This window comes from Myxine glutinosa, chromosome 1 (genome assembly GCF_964187855.1).
Source record: "Myxine glutinosa chromosome 1, kmMyxGlut1.1, whole genome shotgun sequence".
Lineage (NCBI taxonomy): Eukaryota > Metazoa > Chordata > Myxini > Myxiniformes > Myxinidae > Myxine > Myxine glutinosa.
The window spans coordinates 424,218,901-424,232,179 of record NC_136261.1 but is presented as its reverse complement, the minus strand read 5'-3'; the positions used below and the strand labels follow the sequence as shown (position 1 = coordinate 424,232,179).

The window sequence follows — 13,279 nt, the reverse complement described above, 5'->3', positions numbered from 1 at the left end:
TTCAGGGCCAAACTTTGACTACGACGAGAGAGGAAGTCCGCAAGCCATGCGTGGAGATTTCCATGGATACCATACGAGGAGAGTTTGGTGAGCAGAGAGGGGTGCCAGACCATATCGAAGGCACGTGACATGTTGAGGGAGACAGCTCTAATTTCTTGTTTGGCATTGAGGACCTCCATCCATTGTTGAGACAGCAGAAGCAGCATGTCCAGAGTAGAGTGACCTGGTTTGAAACCAAATTGATGATCAGAGATCAAGCCATTTGATAAGTGGAACGATTTGATATCTGAAGCAATGATGGATTCCATGACTTTGCTGATAATTGGGAGAAGGCTGATTGGTCTGTAGTTGCAAGGATCTGTTTTGCAGCTTTTTGTGTAAAGCGGTGATGTTGGCTGATTTCCAAGCTGATGGCAGATGACCTTGAGCAAAAGAGTGGGTGAAGAGAACAGAGAGAGGGAGTGAAAGAGAGGCAGAGCAGGATTTTAGGACCCGTGCGCTGATGCTGTCAGGTCCAGTTGCAGAATCAGAGTCAAGGGTTGAGAGAAACGTTTTCACCTTGTCAGGAGGAAAGGACACAGAGTCCAGGAGCAGCTGGGTACGACTGGGTATGGTGGGTACAGAGAGGGATGGGTTTGGGACACAAGATTTAGAGGCAAACACAGAGTTGAGGCATTCAGCTTTTTCACGTGTGGAGTCAGCTGTGTGGCTGTTTGAGGTAAGGGAAGGGGAAGGAGGGGGAACAAACACCAGAAACGGATTTGATCAGGATTACGTATGAGGATATGGACAACTCCAAACTCTCCCCTCACTGATAATTGATCATAATGTGCCATTACATATTCACAATAACACAGACTGTGAGTGCTTTTGTGCTTTGAGGACCTCTCTTTATTGTGAAACTCTTCATAAATTCAATTTTCATGAAAAACATAGGCAGAAGTCTTCTTCTGTTAAACAATTTTACAAAAAGGGTGCTCTCTCCATATCACACATGACAATGAAACATGGACTATAGCATATATTTAGGAAAAATTGATGTTCAAACTGCCATGGAAAGATGCCATCTGAGCATAACCAAAAAAGGACAAGAAAAACAACTAAATTAGATGGAAAACAAAAATTCCTAAACACTGGTCACAATCAAAATCTTAAATGGAACTTGGCTGGGTACATGGCAAGGGCAGAGACAATAATTATTACAAACTGGCAAACGAAGGCAGACCCTGAAAGAAGCACGATGAGATCCAAGATCAGATTGAGAGATTACGTTGTTACCATTTGAGTTTTTGGCATCAATTTTTCAACAGTTCTCTATTATGAGAATATGGAAAACCAAATTAATAAAATTTACATTTTAAAAAAGATGTTATTTTCTTTAAACTTCGTTTGAGGATGCATATGGGGTTGGACTTTTGAGATTCTTGTTGTCTTCTGACACCAGTTTGCAGACATTGTTGTGGATATTCTGGTGACAGCCAGCCTTATGGCTTTCATCAAGGGGTTCAGGGTGCTGGCTGGTTGTCAGTGGTTACAGATGGTACTCTGAGAAGTTGTGCTAACAAGGTATATGCTCAAAAGGATGTATGCTTTCATGATGGCTTTCTCCTTACTGGTTCACTGAATACCTTGCCTACTGCGGAGGATCGCTTACAAGGGGGGCACGTACAACCCTATATGGGTAAAGCTATGTGAATTTAACAAACCTTTATCAGCAATACGTTTCCCACAGTCAGAGCACCTTTTATGCGAGCACTCCAGCGTGGGTTGCACAATGGAAGTTCAAGCTCCGTTTCAAAAGAAAATCCTTTTGACAAATATAATATTTGTAAGGACGCTCTCATTGGTTATCTCCATAGGTGAGTATTACGAGGTGGGAGGAAGTGCTCCCAAAACTCAAAATGTCCACCTCCTTTTTCAGCAAAGGATCATTATGCATGAACCAGTTTGTGAAACTTCATTCTCATAGCTTTGGTCTGAGGGCTCGTTTTAGAATCCTCACTGAACCTCGGACAGCCTCCACCTGTAGCTTGTTTGTCATACTAATTCATGGAATGCTTTTTAAGTTTACCTCTGCACGGTATCAAAGCTAAAGTATTTTCCCATTCGTGTCTTTGCCAAATTTCCACTCGTTATTTTATTGTGTATGTATTACTGTGTGTTTCTAGTTAGTTTTGGTTTGCAATTCGTGCAAACCTGTGAATAATCAATGATTTTATGTTCGGCATGGCGTGTTAATTGAGGCTTCCTTCCCCCCATCGGTGTTTTGTGAATTCAAGTTCTTTCCTTCGCTGTATTGCTTATTTCTTAGATTTTCCCTTCTCCCCCTAACTTCCCCGAACATCTACCCTTTGTCTAATGTTTTAATGAAACACACCCAAAAAATTTCTTCTATCCTTGAAGGCACATGTGCTTGTTGTCTCACCCCACCCCTTTATCTCCTTTTCTTCCACCTCTTCCTTCCATGTCCAGCTGAAACTCGCCTTTCAAATTCTAGTTTCCTCCATTTCATTTAACCCTTTCTCCTTTCTCTGATCCACACCCTCACTTCAGGGACTTTTCCCAGATCGTTTTTCACGGTTTTGTTTAAACATTGTTGTGCGATTCCCCTTGGTTGATACCGGGGGAATCATGGATATCCAATAGCGAGCCGAAGGCATTGCCCAAATGCGGATTTTATACATGCGGGGAAAGAAAGGGGCAGAGGAGGCTGAGGCTTTTACCTGAGCGATCCCACCGGGCAGTCTTCAACCTGCGGAAAATAACTCACACGAAAACGGATTTAAAATGTATGGAAAATAACGAAAAGATTTATTAAATAAAATGCTGGTAACAAAAAAACGCGACGGTAAAACTAAATTACTACAGGATCCTTCACACCAGACTGATAACACGGACAAATGGGGAATAAAATAACTGGAAAAAAAATAGATTGTGTGTCTATCGTGCACTTAGCTCTGATCAGCTCGGGGGGGGGGGGGGGGGGTGGGCGTGCCTCGTCAAGAATCCAAGGCTTCGGAGGTACCGACGGCTGGTGCATGTAATACGCGCACATTGGCAGGAAACAGGCCTCGCTGCACCCATTCATGTTGCAGCACTCGCATGGGGTCTTGTTATGCTGTATGCTGTCCAGCCACGCGTCGTCACTAACGACAAAACTCTCCCAGTCTCCCGGTGGCGGCTGTACACGGCCGGTCCAAAAACAAATATGCGAGGGAGAAGAACATGGGAACTAGAGGAGAGCAAGAACAGCACAAGATCGGAGGGTCAGAGAGCAAGAGTCCAGGGTAAGAGCAGAGGGCAAGAAGACAGAAATGTCCGTCCTCAAGTTCCTTTAGCGTCGGGTCGTGACGCAATCAGCACTTCTCCACCAATCTTCTTCTTGCATGCCTCTGATGTCCTCTGTGGCCTTTGCCAATCGGCGCATGGCTTCATCGTCGGCCTTCCTTCCCCCAATCAGTGGGTAGCTTCTTGCCCCGCCATGGCCAATCACAAGTCCCCGGGGCGTGTCTTCGGCCTGTCTGAGCGATGTGAGGCGATGTAGATAGTGGTGTCCATCGGCAGTGTTCAGAACTGGCTTCCGGTTGGTTATATTGTTGTTACTTAGTGCAATTTATGGGCCTTTCTCACTAGTGTTTACAGTGCAGTGCTAAAAGAGCCAAAGGATATATCACATAAGGGGTGTTGCAAAACATTTTACCTTTTTTTCCCCCGAGAACCCGTTACGGTTGTGCATCAAACGTGCATCAAAGGAAGCATGCCTCGGGGGAAAAAAAGGTAAAATGTTTTGCAACACCCCTTAGGGTAAGACTTATGGGGATAATTTATTCTTCCGCCCTAAGCTAGTTAACATGCCATGCCCCCTCGTGACAGGGACTAAAATACACGTTACTCCGACATTTGGCCAAACAGAACGTATTACAGGTGATGGTTCTTACCCGACATATGGAGCACCGACCTATACTAATCTACCTGACTCAGCATATCACTTCCTCCACAAACATAACAACATGTTTAAATGTTCCCCTGCAGTGTTTTATTCAGTGGTTTATTACAACATGCTGTTTTTCTTCCTATTTAAAAGGCTTTTTTCAATTTCCTCATCAAATCATTCCATTTCCAAAAAAAAATCAATTTCTTACAGTTATTCCTTTCTACATTCTCTAAACTCACCTTCATTCCACTACTTCTCTGTCGTTTTCAAACAGATATCTGACTTGAAAATCACAATAAACCATGTTTGTTACAAATGTTCGTTTTTCATGAATCATCTACTTTCTAAACTCCCTCCTCAGCCCTCATGTCCAAAACTCCCCCTCACCACTCCCTTTCAATTTTCCCCCCTCACCCTTCCCCTCCTAAACTCCCCCCTCACATCTAAATCTCCCCCCCTCACCCATTCCCTTCAAATCACCCCCATCACCTCCCCTTCGAATTCTGCCCCCCCCCCCCACGATTTTTCTCCAATTCTCCCCCCTCCCACCTCCTCCTCCTCCTCAAAGCTGCCGCCTCCCCAATTCCTCTCCCTTCCATCACATACCCCCACCTCCTCCAACCATTGAATTTGCTCTGCCCCCTCAAACAACACCTCACTGTGCCTCTTCCCATCACCATCAAACCATTTGTCCTCCTCATCCTTCCCTTTCTCCTAACCATTCTGCAATCTCCAACACACTATCAACAGCTCTCCCTACCTCCCGCTCTCACCCCTCATCTTACCCTACACCTCCCCTCCCCTGTCCTGTACCCTATGCTCCCCGTCCTTCTTCCTTAATGGTATGGACCTCAAACATCTAGGGCATTCGCTCAAACCTGATTGATCTCTCCATTCAGGTTGCTTCTGACAATCCAGACTTGATCTGCTTAACAGAAAAACTTTCCTCCTTCAAGATGTCTCTGATTCCTTAATATCTCTTCCTAGTTATTCCCTCCTCCTGTATGATAGACCTGAGCCTAATCCTGGTGGTGGGGTGGCTATCTTTATCAAAAACTCTCTTCCTCACTCTCCTTGCACTGCTCTCTCTCCACCCAACCCACAGGAGTACCTCTGGCTATGGCTTCCTCTCCGCTCCCACCTTTTGTTCATATGTGTTCTGTACCGTCCTCCAAACAGTGATGACTCCATTTACATTTCGCTGTTGGACAACATGGACCAACTTCTATCAACTTATCCAAACACTCTCTTCCTCATATGTGGCGACTTCAACTGTCATCATGCCAGCTGGCTGGGTGTGGGTTCCTCTCACATCAGCCATGGCTCCTCAGCAAAGGACTTCTGCGACTCACTGGGACTGACACATTCTGTCAATTTCCCGACCGGGATCTCAGTCAATGGAGTATCTTCTCTTCTAGACTTGGTTATGACTAACTTCCCTGCAACTGTCTGCTGCTCTTCTTCTGTTCCAATCGGTTCTTCTGATCATTTCCTTGTTAAAGTGGACATCTCTCTGGCCATTCTCAAAGAGCCTCCTCAGTGCAGATGATTCTGGCATTTCACTCAGGCTGACTGGCACGGAATTCACGCAGCCATCAATCATCTGGACTGGTCTCCCATTTCTACTGCCTCTTGCATCAATGCTTGCTGTGAATTCTTCCAAAGTAAACTGATCTCTCTCTCATGCACAGATTTGTCCCATCTCATCTTCAGTTGGCATACCCTTCCTCCCATCCATGGTACAACGAAGCTTGTGGTGAGGCAGTTGCCATGAAGCAACTTGCCTTCACCTCATGGAAGGCTAATTCAACTGAAGGTAATCTCAGTTCCTTTCACAAAGCTCGGAACAAGTCTGGCTACCCTCAGGAGAGCCAGGAAACAATATCTCTCTTCTCTCAAGTGTGAACTCTCAAACCTGTCCCCCTCCTCCAAATCCTAGTCGTGTCTGGTCAAATCTGTTTCTGGTGTTTGTTGCCTTTCCATCCCCTCCCTTATCTCAAACAGCTACACAGCTGACACCGCACGTGAAAATGCCAAATGCCTCAAAATATTGTGTCCCGAACCCATCTCTCTCTGTACCCACATTTCCCAGTCGAACACAGCTGCTCCTGGACTATATGTCTTTCTCTCCTGACAAGGTGGATAAATTTTTGTCAAACCTCGATTGATTCTGCAACTGATTCTGCAACTGGACCAGACGGCATCAGCCAATGGGTTCTAAAATCCTGCTCTGCCGCTCTATCTCATCTCCCTGTTCTATTCACCCTCTGTTTTGCTCAAGGTCATCTGCCATATGCTTGGAAATCAGCCAACATTACAGCTTAACACAAAAAGGTGCAAAAACAGATCCTAGCAACTACAGACAAATCAGCCTGCTCGCATTAATCATTAAGGTCATGGAATCAATCATCGCTCAAATCAATCATCGCATGGGTCATGGGATTAAATCCTTCCTCTTCTCCAATGGCTTGATCTCGGATCTTCAATTTGAATTCAGACCAGATCATTCTCCTCTGGACATGCTGCTTCTGCTGTTTCAACAATGGATGGAGGTCCTTATTGCCAAACAGGAAATTAGAGCTGTCTCCCTTGACATATCACATGCCTTCGATACAGTCTTGCACCATGCCCTGCTCACCAAACTCTCCTCCTATGGTATCCATGGAAATCTCCACGCATGGCTTGCGGACTTCCTGTCTGGTCGTAGTCAACGTGTGGCCCTGAATGGTTTTGTCTCATCTCCCCTTCCTGTTCAGGCTGGAGTTCCCCAAGGAAGTGTTCTGGGCCCTGTGCTTTTTTCTGCTCTTCATCAATGATCTCTCTGACTCTCTGGAAAATCCTCTCTATCTCTTTGCTGACTCCACTCTCTGCCACTCCATACCTCATCCCTTTAGTTCAGCAGTCTGCAGCCTCCTCACTCTCTGCAGACCTGGACAAAATCACAGACTGGTCAAACAAGTGGAACATGTCTTTCAATCCTGACAAATCTCACACTCTTACTGTGTCTCTCCGAAAAGACCGACTGGACAACCTTCCCATCCATTTTCTGAATAATCCTCTCCAAGAAGTTCTGTCACTCAAGCTTTTGGGTCTCACTATCTGCCATGATCTTTCCTGGGAAAACCACATTTCAAATCTGGCCTCCAAAGCCAGTCGCCGACTGGGCATCCTCCGTCATGCGAAATCCTTCCTTGGCACACCTGAGCACCTCACCACATACAAGGCTTTCATCCGCAGCTCAATGGAATACTGCTCTCCCCTCTGGGCTGGTGCTCCTGCCTCACACCTATCTCGGCTTCACGCTGTTGAAACCAAAGCTTTCAGAATCATTGGAATCTCCCGCAATGAAGCTAACTCGGAGGGCCTTTGACTTACTTACCGCAGGCAGGTTGGTGGTGCTTCTGTCTTCTTCCGACTCCTCTACAGCCTTGCTTCCCCCCAGCTCTCTCTGGGCTCTGTCCCCCAAATATTCCTACAGGTCGCACAAGATCAGCCTGCAACCCTCTTTTGGTGAAACTGCCAAAACCAAGACTCTCTGCTCACCTTCACTCCTTCATTCCTTCATTCCTCTTTTCTCACACCTCTGGAACAAACTCCCTCACTCTCTTCAATCCCACTCCTCCCTCCAGGTCTTTAAAACAGCTGTTCACCACCATCTTTTATCTTCCCCCATCCAAAACCATGATCTTTTTACCCCTGCTAATTTCACCCCAGATCCACTTTTTTGAAATACCAACTTCTTTTCTGGAAGTCCTTGCAGTGTCCATGTGTGTTTTTTTTTTACCTCTCCCCCCAACCCTTCCCATGCCTGCCCCCCCCCCAAGCCCTCTCCCTACGACAGATCTCCCGATGTCCCTGCTCTCTGTCTTGTCTCCCGCTCCCTTTATCATGTTTTATGTGTCAGTTTGTCTTTTTGTGATCAATGTTAGTTCTTACACGAGCCTCGATGTTGTATACAAAAAAATAAATAATTACCGACTCAGTTCGGGTTTTCTTGATCATTCGTATTCGCTGTTGCCCCAACTATCACTGGTACAATTTCATGTTTCTTCAATTTCGAAATCCTGTTCACCTCATTTGTCATATCCTGGTATTTAAGATTTCAATTCTCATGTATGGATCCTCATATGTTTTTTCAAATCGCCTTTGTGAGAGAAACCTTTACCACATATCGAGCATTTGTGAGGTCGTTCTCCTGTATGGATCATCATATGTAATTTCAAATGGTCTTTTCGAAAGAAACCTTTGTCACATATCAAACATTTGTGAGGGCGCTCTCCTGTATGGATCATCATATGTAATTTCAAATGGTCTTTTCGAGAGAAACCATTATCACATATCGAACATTTGTAAGGTTGCTCTCCTGTATGGATCATCATGTGTAATTTCAAATGGTCTTTTCGAGAGAAACCTTTATCACATATCGAGCATTTGTGAAGACGCTCTCCTTTATGGATCTTCATATGCCTTTTCAAACTGACTTTTTGAGAGAAACCTTTATCACATATCGAGCATTTGTGAGGACACTCTCCTGTATGGATCCTCATATGTAATTTCAAACTGCCTTTTTGAGAGAAACCTTTATCACATATCGAGCATTTGTGATGTCGCTCTCCTGTATGGATCCTCATGTGTGATTTCAAATGGCCTTTTTGAGAGAAACATTTGTCACATATCGAGCATTTGTGAGGTCGTTCTCCTGTATGGATCTTCATATGCCTTTTCAAATGGCTGCAATGAGAGAAACCATTATCACATATCGAGCATTTGTAAGGTTGCTCTCCTGTATGGATCCTCATGTGTAATTTCAAACTGCCTTTTTGAGAGAAACCATTATCACATATCGAGCATTTGTGAGGATGCTCTCCTTTATGGATCTTCATATGCCTTTTCAAATGGCTGTTACTAGAGAAACCTTTATCACAGACGGGGCACTTGTGGGGATGTTTTCCAGTGTGGGTCCTCATGTGTATTTTGATGTTACTCGTTGAAGCAAAATCCATTCTGCACACATTACACTTGTAACGTATTCCCCTTTCTACAACCTTTTTGTTTTTGTTTGAATTAATATTGATCTTGGTGTTGCTAGGCCCAGACATGCACTTGTATTTTATAGGAAGTGAGCCTTGGTGTTGTGATTCTTTCTTAAAAAAATGCTTCATCTTCACTGTCATGCTGCGACTGGACCTTATTTGTCCCATATTACTTCTGGATTGTCCTACAGAAACCAAACAAACAAAAAAATCTTCCTTTTTGTCAAAATCAAAATGCAAAATGTTTAACACTTTTCCGAAAATTGTATTTTTTTTTACATTTTTTACATTTCCACTCACCAGTTGCAAAACAGGAAGCACTTCCGTTTGTCATGTGAATATCATCTGAACCTTCCTTTGCAGAAGCACATTTTGAATCTTCTGTGACAGATGAATCATTCTTGTGTTGTCTGCCTTCCACCTTTAAAGGATAGACATCACCTGTGTACAAATCAGCATCAGTCGTTTGCAGGGAAATGGGATTGATAACCATCTTGAGAGTTCATAGAACATGTTACGTCATGAATGTATTCTTAATTTCAAATACTAGGGCATGCCCGTACTATATATATATCAAAAATTATATCCCCCCCCTCTATTTACATGAAATGGTTTGGTCCATTCGCAAAGCCAAAGCGAACGGCTTGCGAGTACGGTGACAATCCCCCCCCTCTATTTACATGAAATGGTTTGGTCCAAAGCGAACGGCTTGCGAGTACGGTGACAATCCCCCCCCCCCTCTATTTACATGAAATGGTTTGGTCCAAAGCGAACGGCTTGCGAGTACGGTGACAATCCCCCCCCTCTATTTACATGAAATGGTTTGGTCCAAAGCGAACGGCTTGCGGAGTTTGGTAAATAAATCGCCATAGCTCGGTAACTACTTGTCCGATTAATTTAAAACCTTGAAAAGGCACATCCTCGGGTCCCCAGCAATATACCTGGCAAGTTTCAAGTACTAGGGCATGCCCGTACTATATCTATATCTAAAATTATATCCCCCCCCTCTATTTACATGAAATGGTTTGGTCCAAAGCGAACGGCTTGCGAGTACGGTGACAATCCCTCCCCCCCCTCTATTTACATGAAATGGTTTGGTCCAAAGCGAACGGCTTGCGGAGTTTGGTAAAGAAATCGCCATAGCGTGCACAAACGCGCAGGAAAGCAAAAGAATCGCAAATTAGTTTTAATTAGTTTTAAAACATAGTTTAACGCCAACATAGCGGCAACATAGTTTGCCAACGTGAAATAAATGAATACGCTCTCAAATGTGCCGTCCGAGGCAGAGTCTGTTCGCCACGTTCGGCACACGTGATAACTCGCTGCTCTCTGATTGGTTGAATCGTTTTTTGGACATAGCTCGGTAACTACTTGTCCGATTAATATGAAACCTTGAAAAGGCACATCCTCGGGTCCCCAGCAATATACCTGGCAAGTTTCAAGTATATCGGACCCGTGGTTGTCGAGAAACAGGGATCACAGACAAACATACAGACATACATACACACAGATTAGTGGAATTATAGATAGATATCGGACCGGTAGTTGTCGAGAAACAGCGGTCGCATACACACACACAGACACACACACAGACACACACAGAGATTACTGGAATTATAGATAGATAAACATTGGGGCAATAACCCTGTGTGCTCACCTGGTAGAACAAAGCCATATACTACACTGACTAAAGGTATTTTAAACTGTATCATGGCGTTTTTAACCAATTTCAATGGATGCTCGAAGATACGGCAGCATGTACAATCATACTAACGTAATCACAGAATTTGAACAAACAAACAAAAAAAAACTATTTTGGGGGGCAACCTATCTCCTGAACCCCCCCCCCACCCCCTCCACCATTGATTACCATTTTGTAAATGATGTGAACAAACGTTGGTACCTCATGGGTCATGAACAAAATGTTGTGGTTTCATTGGAAATGTATGTTTAGTTTCTGAGAAGAAAGCAAATACCTATTTTGGAGGGCGGCCCTTAACGCACTCCCCCCCCCCCCCCCCCACCCAGGTCCACGTTCAACCCCAAAGGGGCAGATTTTTTTTCAATGCCGTGAACAAACCTTAGTCACAACATAACAAATATCATTTGTGCCAAGTTTGATCACAATCCCGTCAGTGGTTGTGGAGAAGTGTTTCCGGAGTGACAGACGGATGGACGTGCCACCACATAAGGTCCCCAGAATTTCGTTCCAGGTGAGTTAATAATTAAGTTAAAGATTGTTGAAAACAAAACTTCTGGATGTTAAGCACTATTGAAGCAGTCTTTGAAGCAGTCTTCTACCTCACCCTTATACACCACCCTATTTAACATGCTCAAGTCATGCTAAACTGGAAGTTCGTGGAAGTAACAAGAAGGTGATTTGTGTTCAACAGTGTTCAAGTATTTAATTCAATTTACATAAAATAAAGATTGGAAAATTCATTTTTAAAAATTTCTGGAATTTTCTGGCATTGCACAGTGTATATTACATCACTCTATCGAACACGTCACTTTAGTTATTTGTGCCTGTTGTTTGTGTCCTTTATGATGTCATTATAAACAGTCCTTTTTCCAGTTTGGAATGATTTTCTATTTTGTTTGACTCCCAAGCAGCAGACAGAGTGAAAATATTGTTGCAGACACGGGGTTTGGGGATTGGGGTTTTGAGTTTGGGGTTTGCGGTTTGGGGTGCATCACGAGTGGGACTTCTCGGGCCCACCCCAACCTCTGAACCTGCAGGTCACCATGCCATGGATAGGTTCGCGGCCTAATGGGAAGATAAGCAACTACTGACACCGATTGAGACCGCCAAACCTGGCAACACAATTGATCTCGGCAAGTGATCCTTCCATGGCATGAACAGGTCGGCAGCTTCTCCTCGCTTGATCAGCACGTTCAAACAGCAGAGATTGCTCTGGCGTTCCAGCTTTTAATCCGCTTCCGCACAAAATGTTATATCCAATGTCAGCTCCCCCTGTGGAAGAATTAGGCGGTACAACCGTAACCTGCCCATTAATTTAAATTTTCGCACCGACATTCGGCGGATTTCCTTCAGGAACCCCGACGTGTTCTCCACATCCACTGCTCATACCCACAGCTCCGTAACTTTCACCACGCCCACTCTCGCACCGTGGTACATCTGGTACATCCGGTACATCCCCAAATCGCCTCACTGACCAGCGCACACAACTTACACACACCGGCCATCTCACGATCTCTCGCAAACCATTTAATCACACGATCACACAATTCACACTCCACAGTCAATCTCACTCCATTCACAAACATGGATCACTCCATGATAGTTTACACACAACTTTACATATGAGCCATCCCGCAGAGATCACACAGCTGAATTTGCCATTTGTGCTGTGCACACTCAGCCGCACACTATTCCTTGGGAAATTAATTTTCAATCATCTGCACACGGGCGTTTTGCCTGACACGAACTGTTAACACAAAGTGACATGAAGTGCCTTGAAATGTGACCTCCCTTGGTCCTGTACGGATTACACACCTGTTCTTTTTAATCTCCTGCGCACAGGACCAGAACATACTTGCTTTTAAAATATTTCCCGCTCAGTAACCTCAGCTCTCCCCTCAGTCAAGGTAACGGTTACCCCCACCTGAGTCGGTGCATGACCCCTACCCTCGCTCACTCATACACTCCACTCTGCACGCTTGTGGCACACACTCCATTACACTCAGGCTCGGCACACCAAGGAAGCCCGGATACAAAGGCAGTCGTGACTGGGCATCCTCCATCGTGTTAAGTCCTTTCTGGGCACTTCTGAGCTCCTGGCCACATACAAAGCTTTCATCTGCAGCTCAATGGAATACCGCTCTCCCCTCTGGGTCGGTGCTCCTGCCTCACACCTAGCTCAGCTTCACGTGGTTGAAACCAAAGCATTGGAATCTCCTGCGATGAAGCTGATTCTGAGGGCCTTTCTCTCTCTCACTGCAGGCAGGATGGTGGTCTTTCTGTCTTCTACCGACTCCTCTCCGGCCTCGCTCCCCCTGCTCTATCCCCCAAATATTCCTGCAGGACGCACAAGATCTGCCAGCAGCCCTCTTCTGGTGAAACCGCCAAAATCAAGACTCTCTGCTCACCTTCACTCTTTTATTCCTCTTTTTTCCCACTTCTGGAAAAAAACTCCCACACTCTCTTCAATCCCTCTCCTCCCTCCAGGTCTTTAAAACAGGTGTTCACCACCATCTCTTGTCGTCCCCCATCCAAAACCTTGATTCTTTCAATCCCCGTTAAAACTCCCCAAATCCGCCTCTTTGAATTCCCAACGTCTTTCCTGAAATT

At 44.9% G+C, this 13,279-nt stretch overlaps 1 protein-coding gene across 1 annotated transcript in view; it reads right to left on the bottom strand.

Moving 5' to 3' along the window:
- The window catches only part of LOC144894292 (uncharacterized), a 59,778-nt gene extending 51,045 nt beyond the window's left edge, over positions 1-8,733 (bottom strand). Inside the window, exon 1 of the mRNA XM_078786766.1 lies at positions 8,209-8,733. Coding sequence (XP_078642892.1) covers positions 8,209-8,733 — 525 coding nt within the window. The remainder of the gene's footprint in view (positions 1-8,208) is intronic.
- Positions 8,734-13,279: the final 4,546 nt, after the last annotated feature.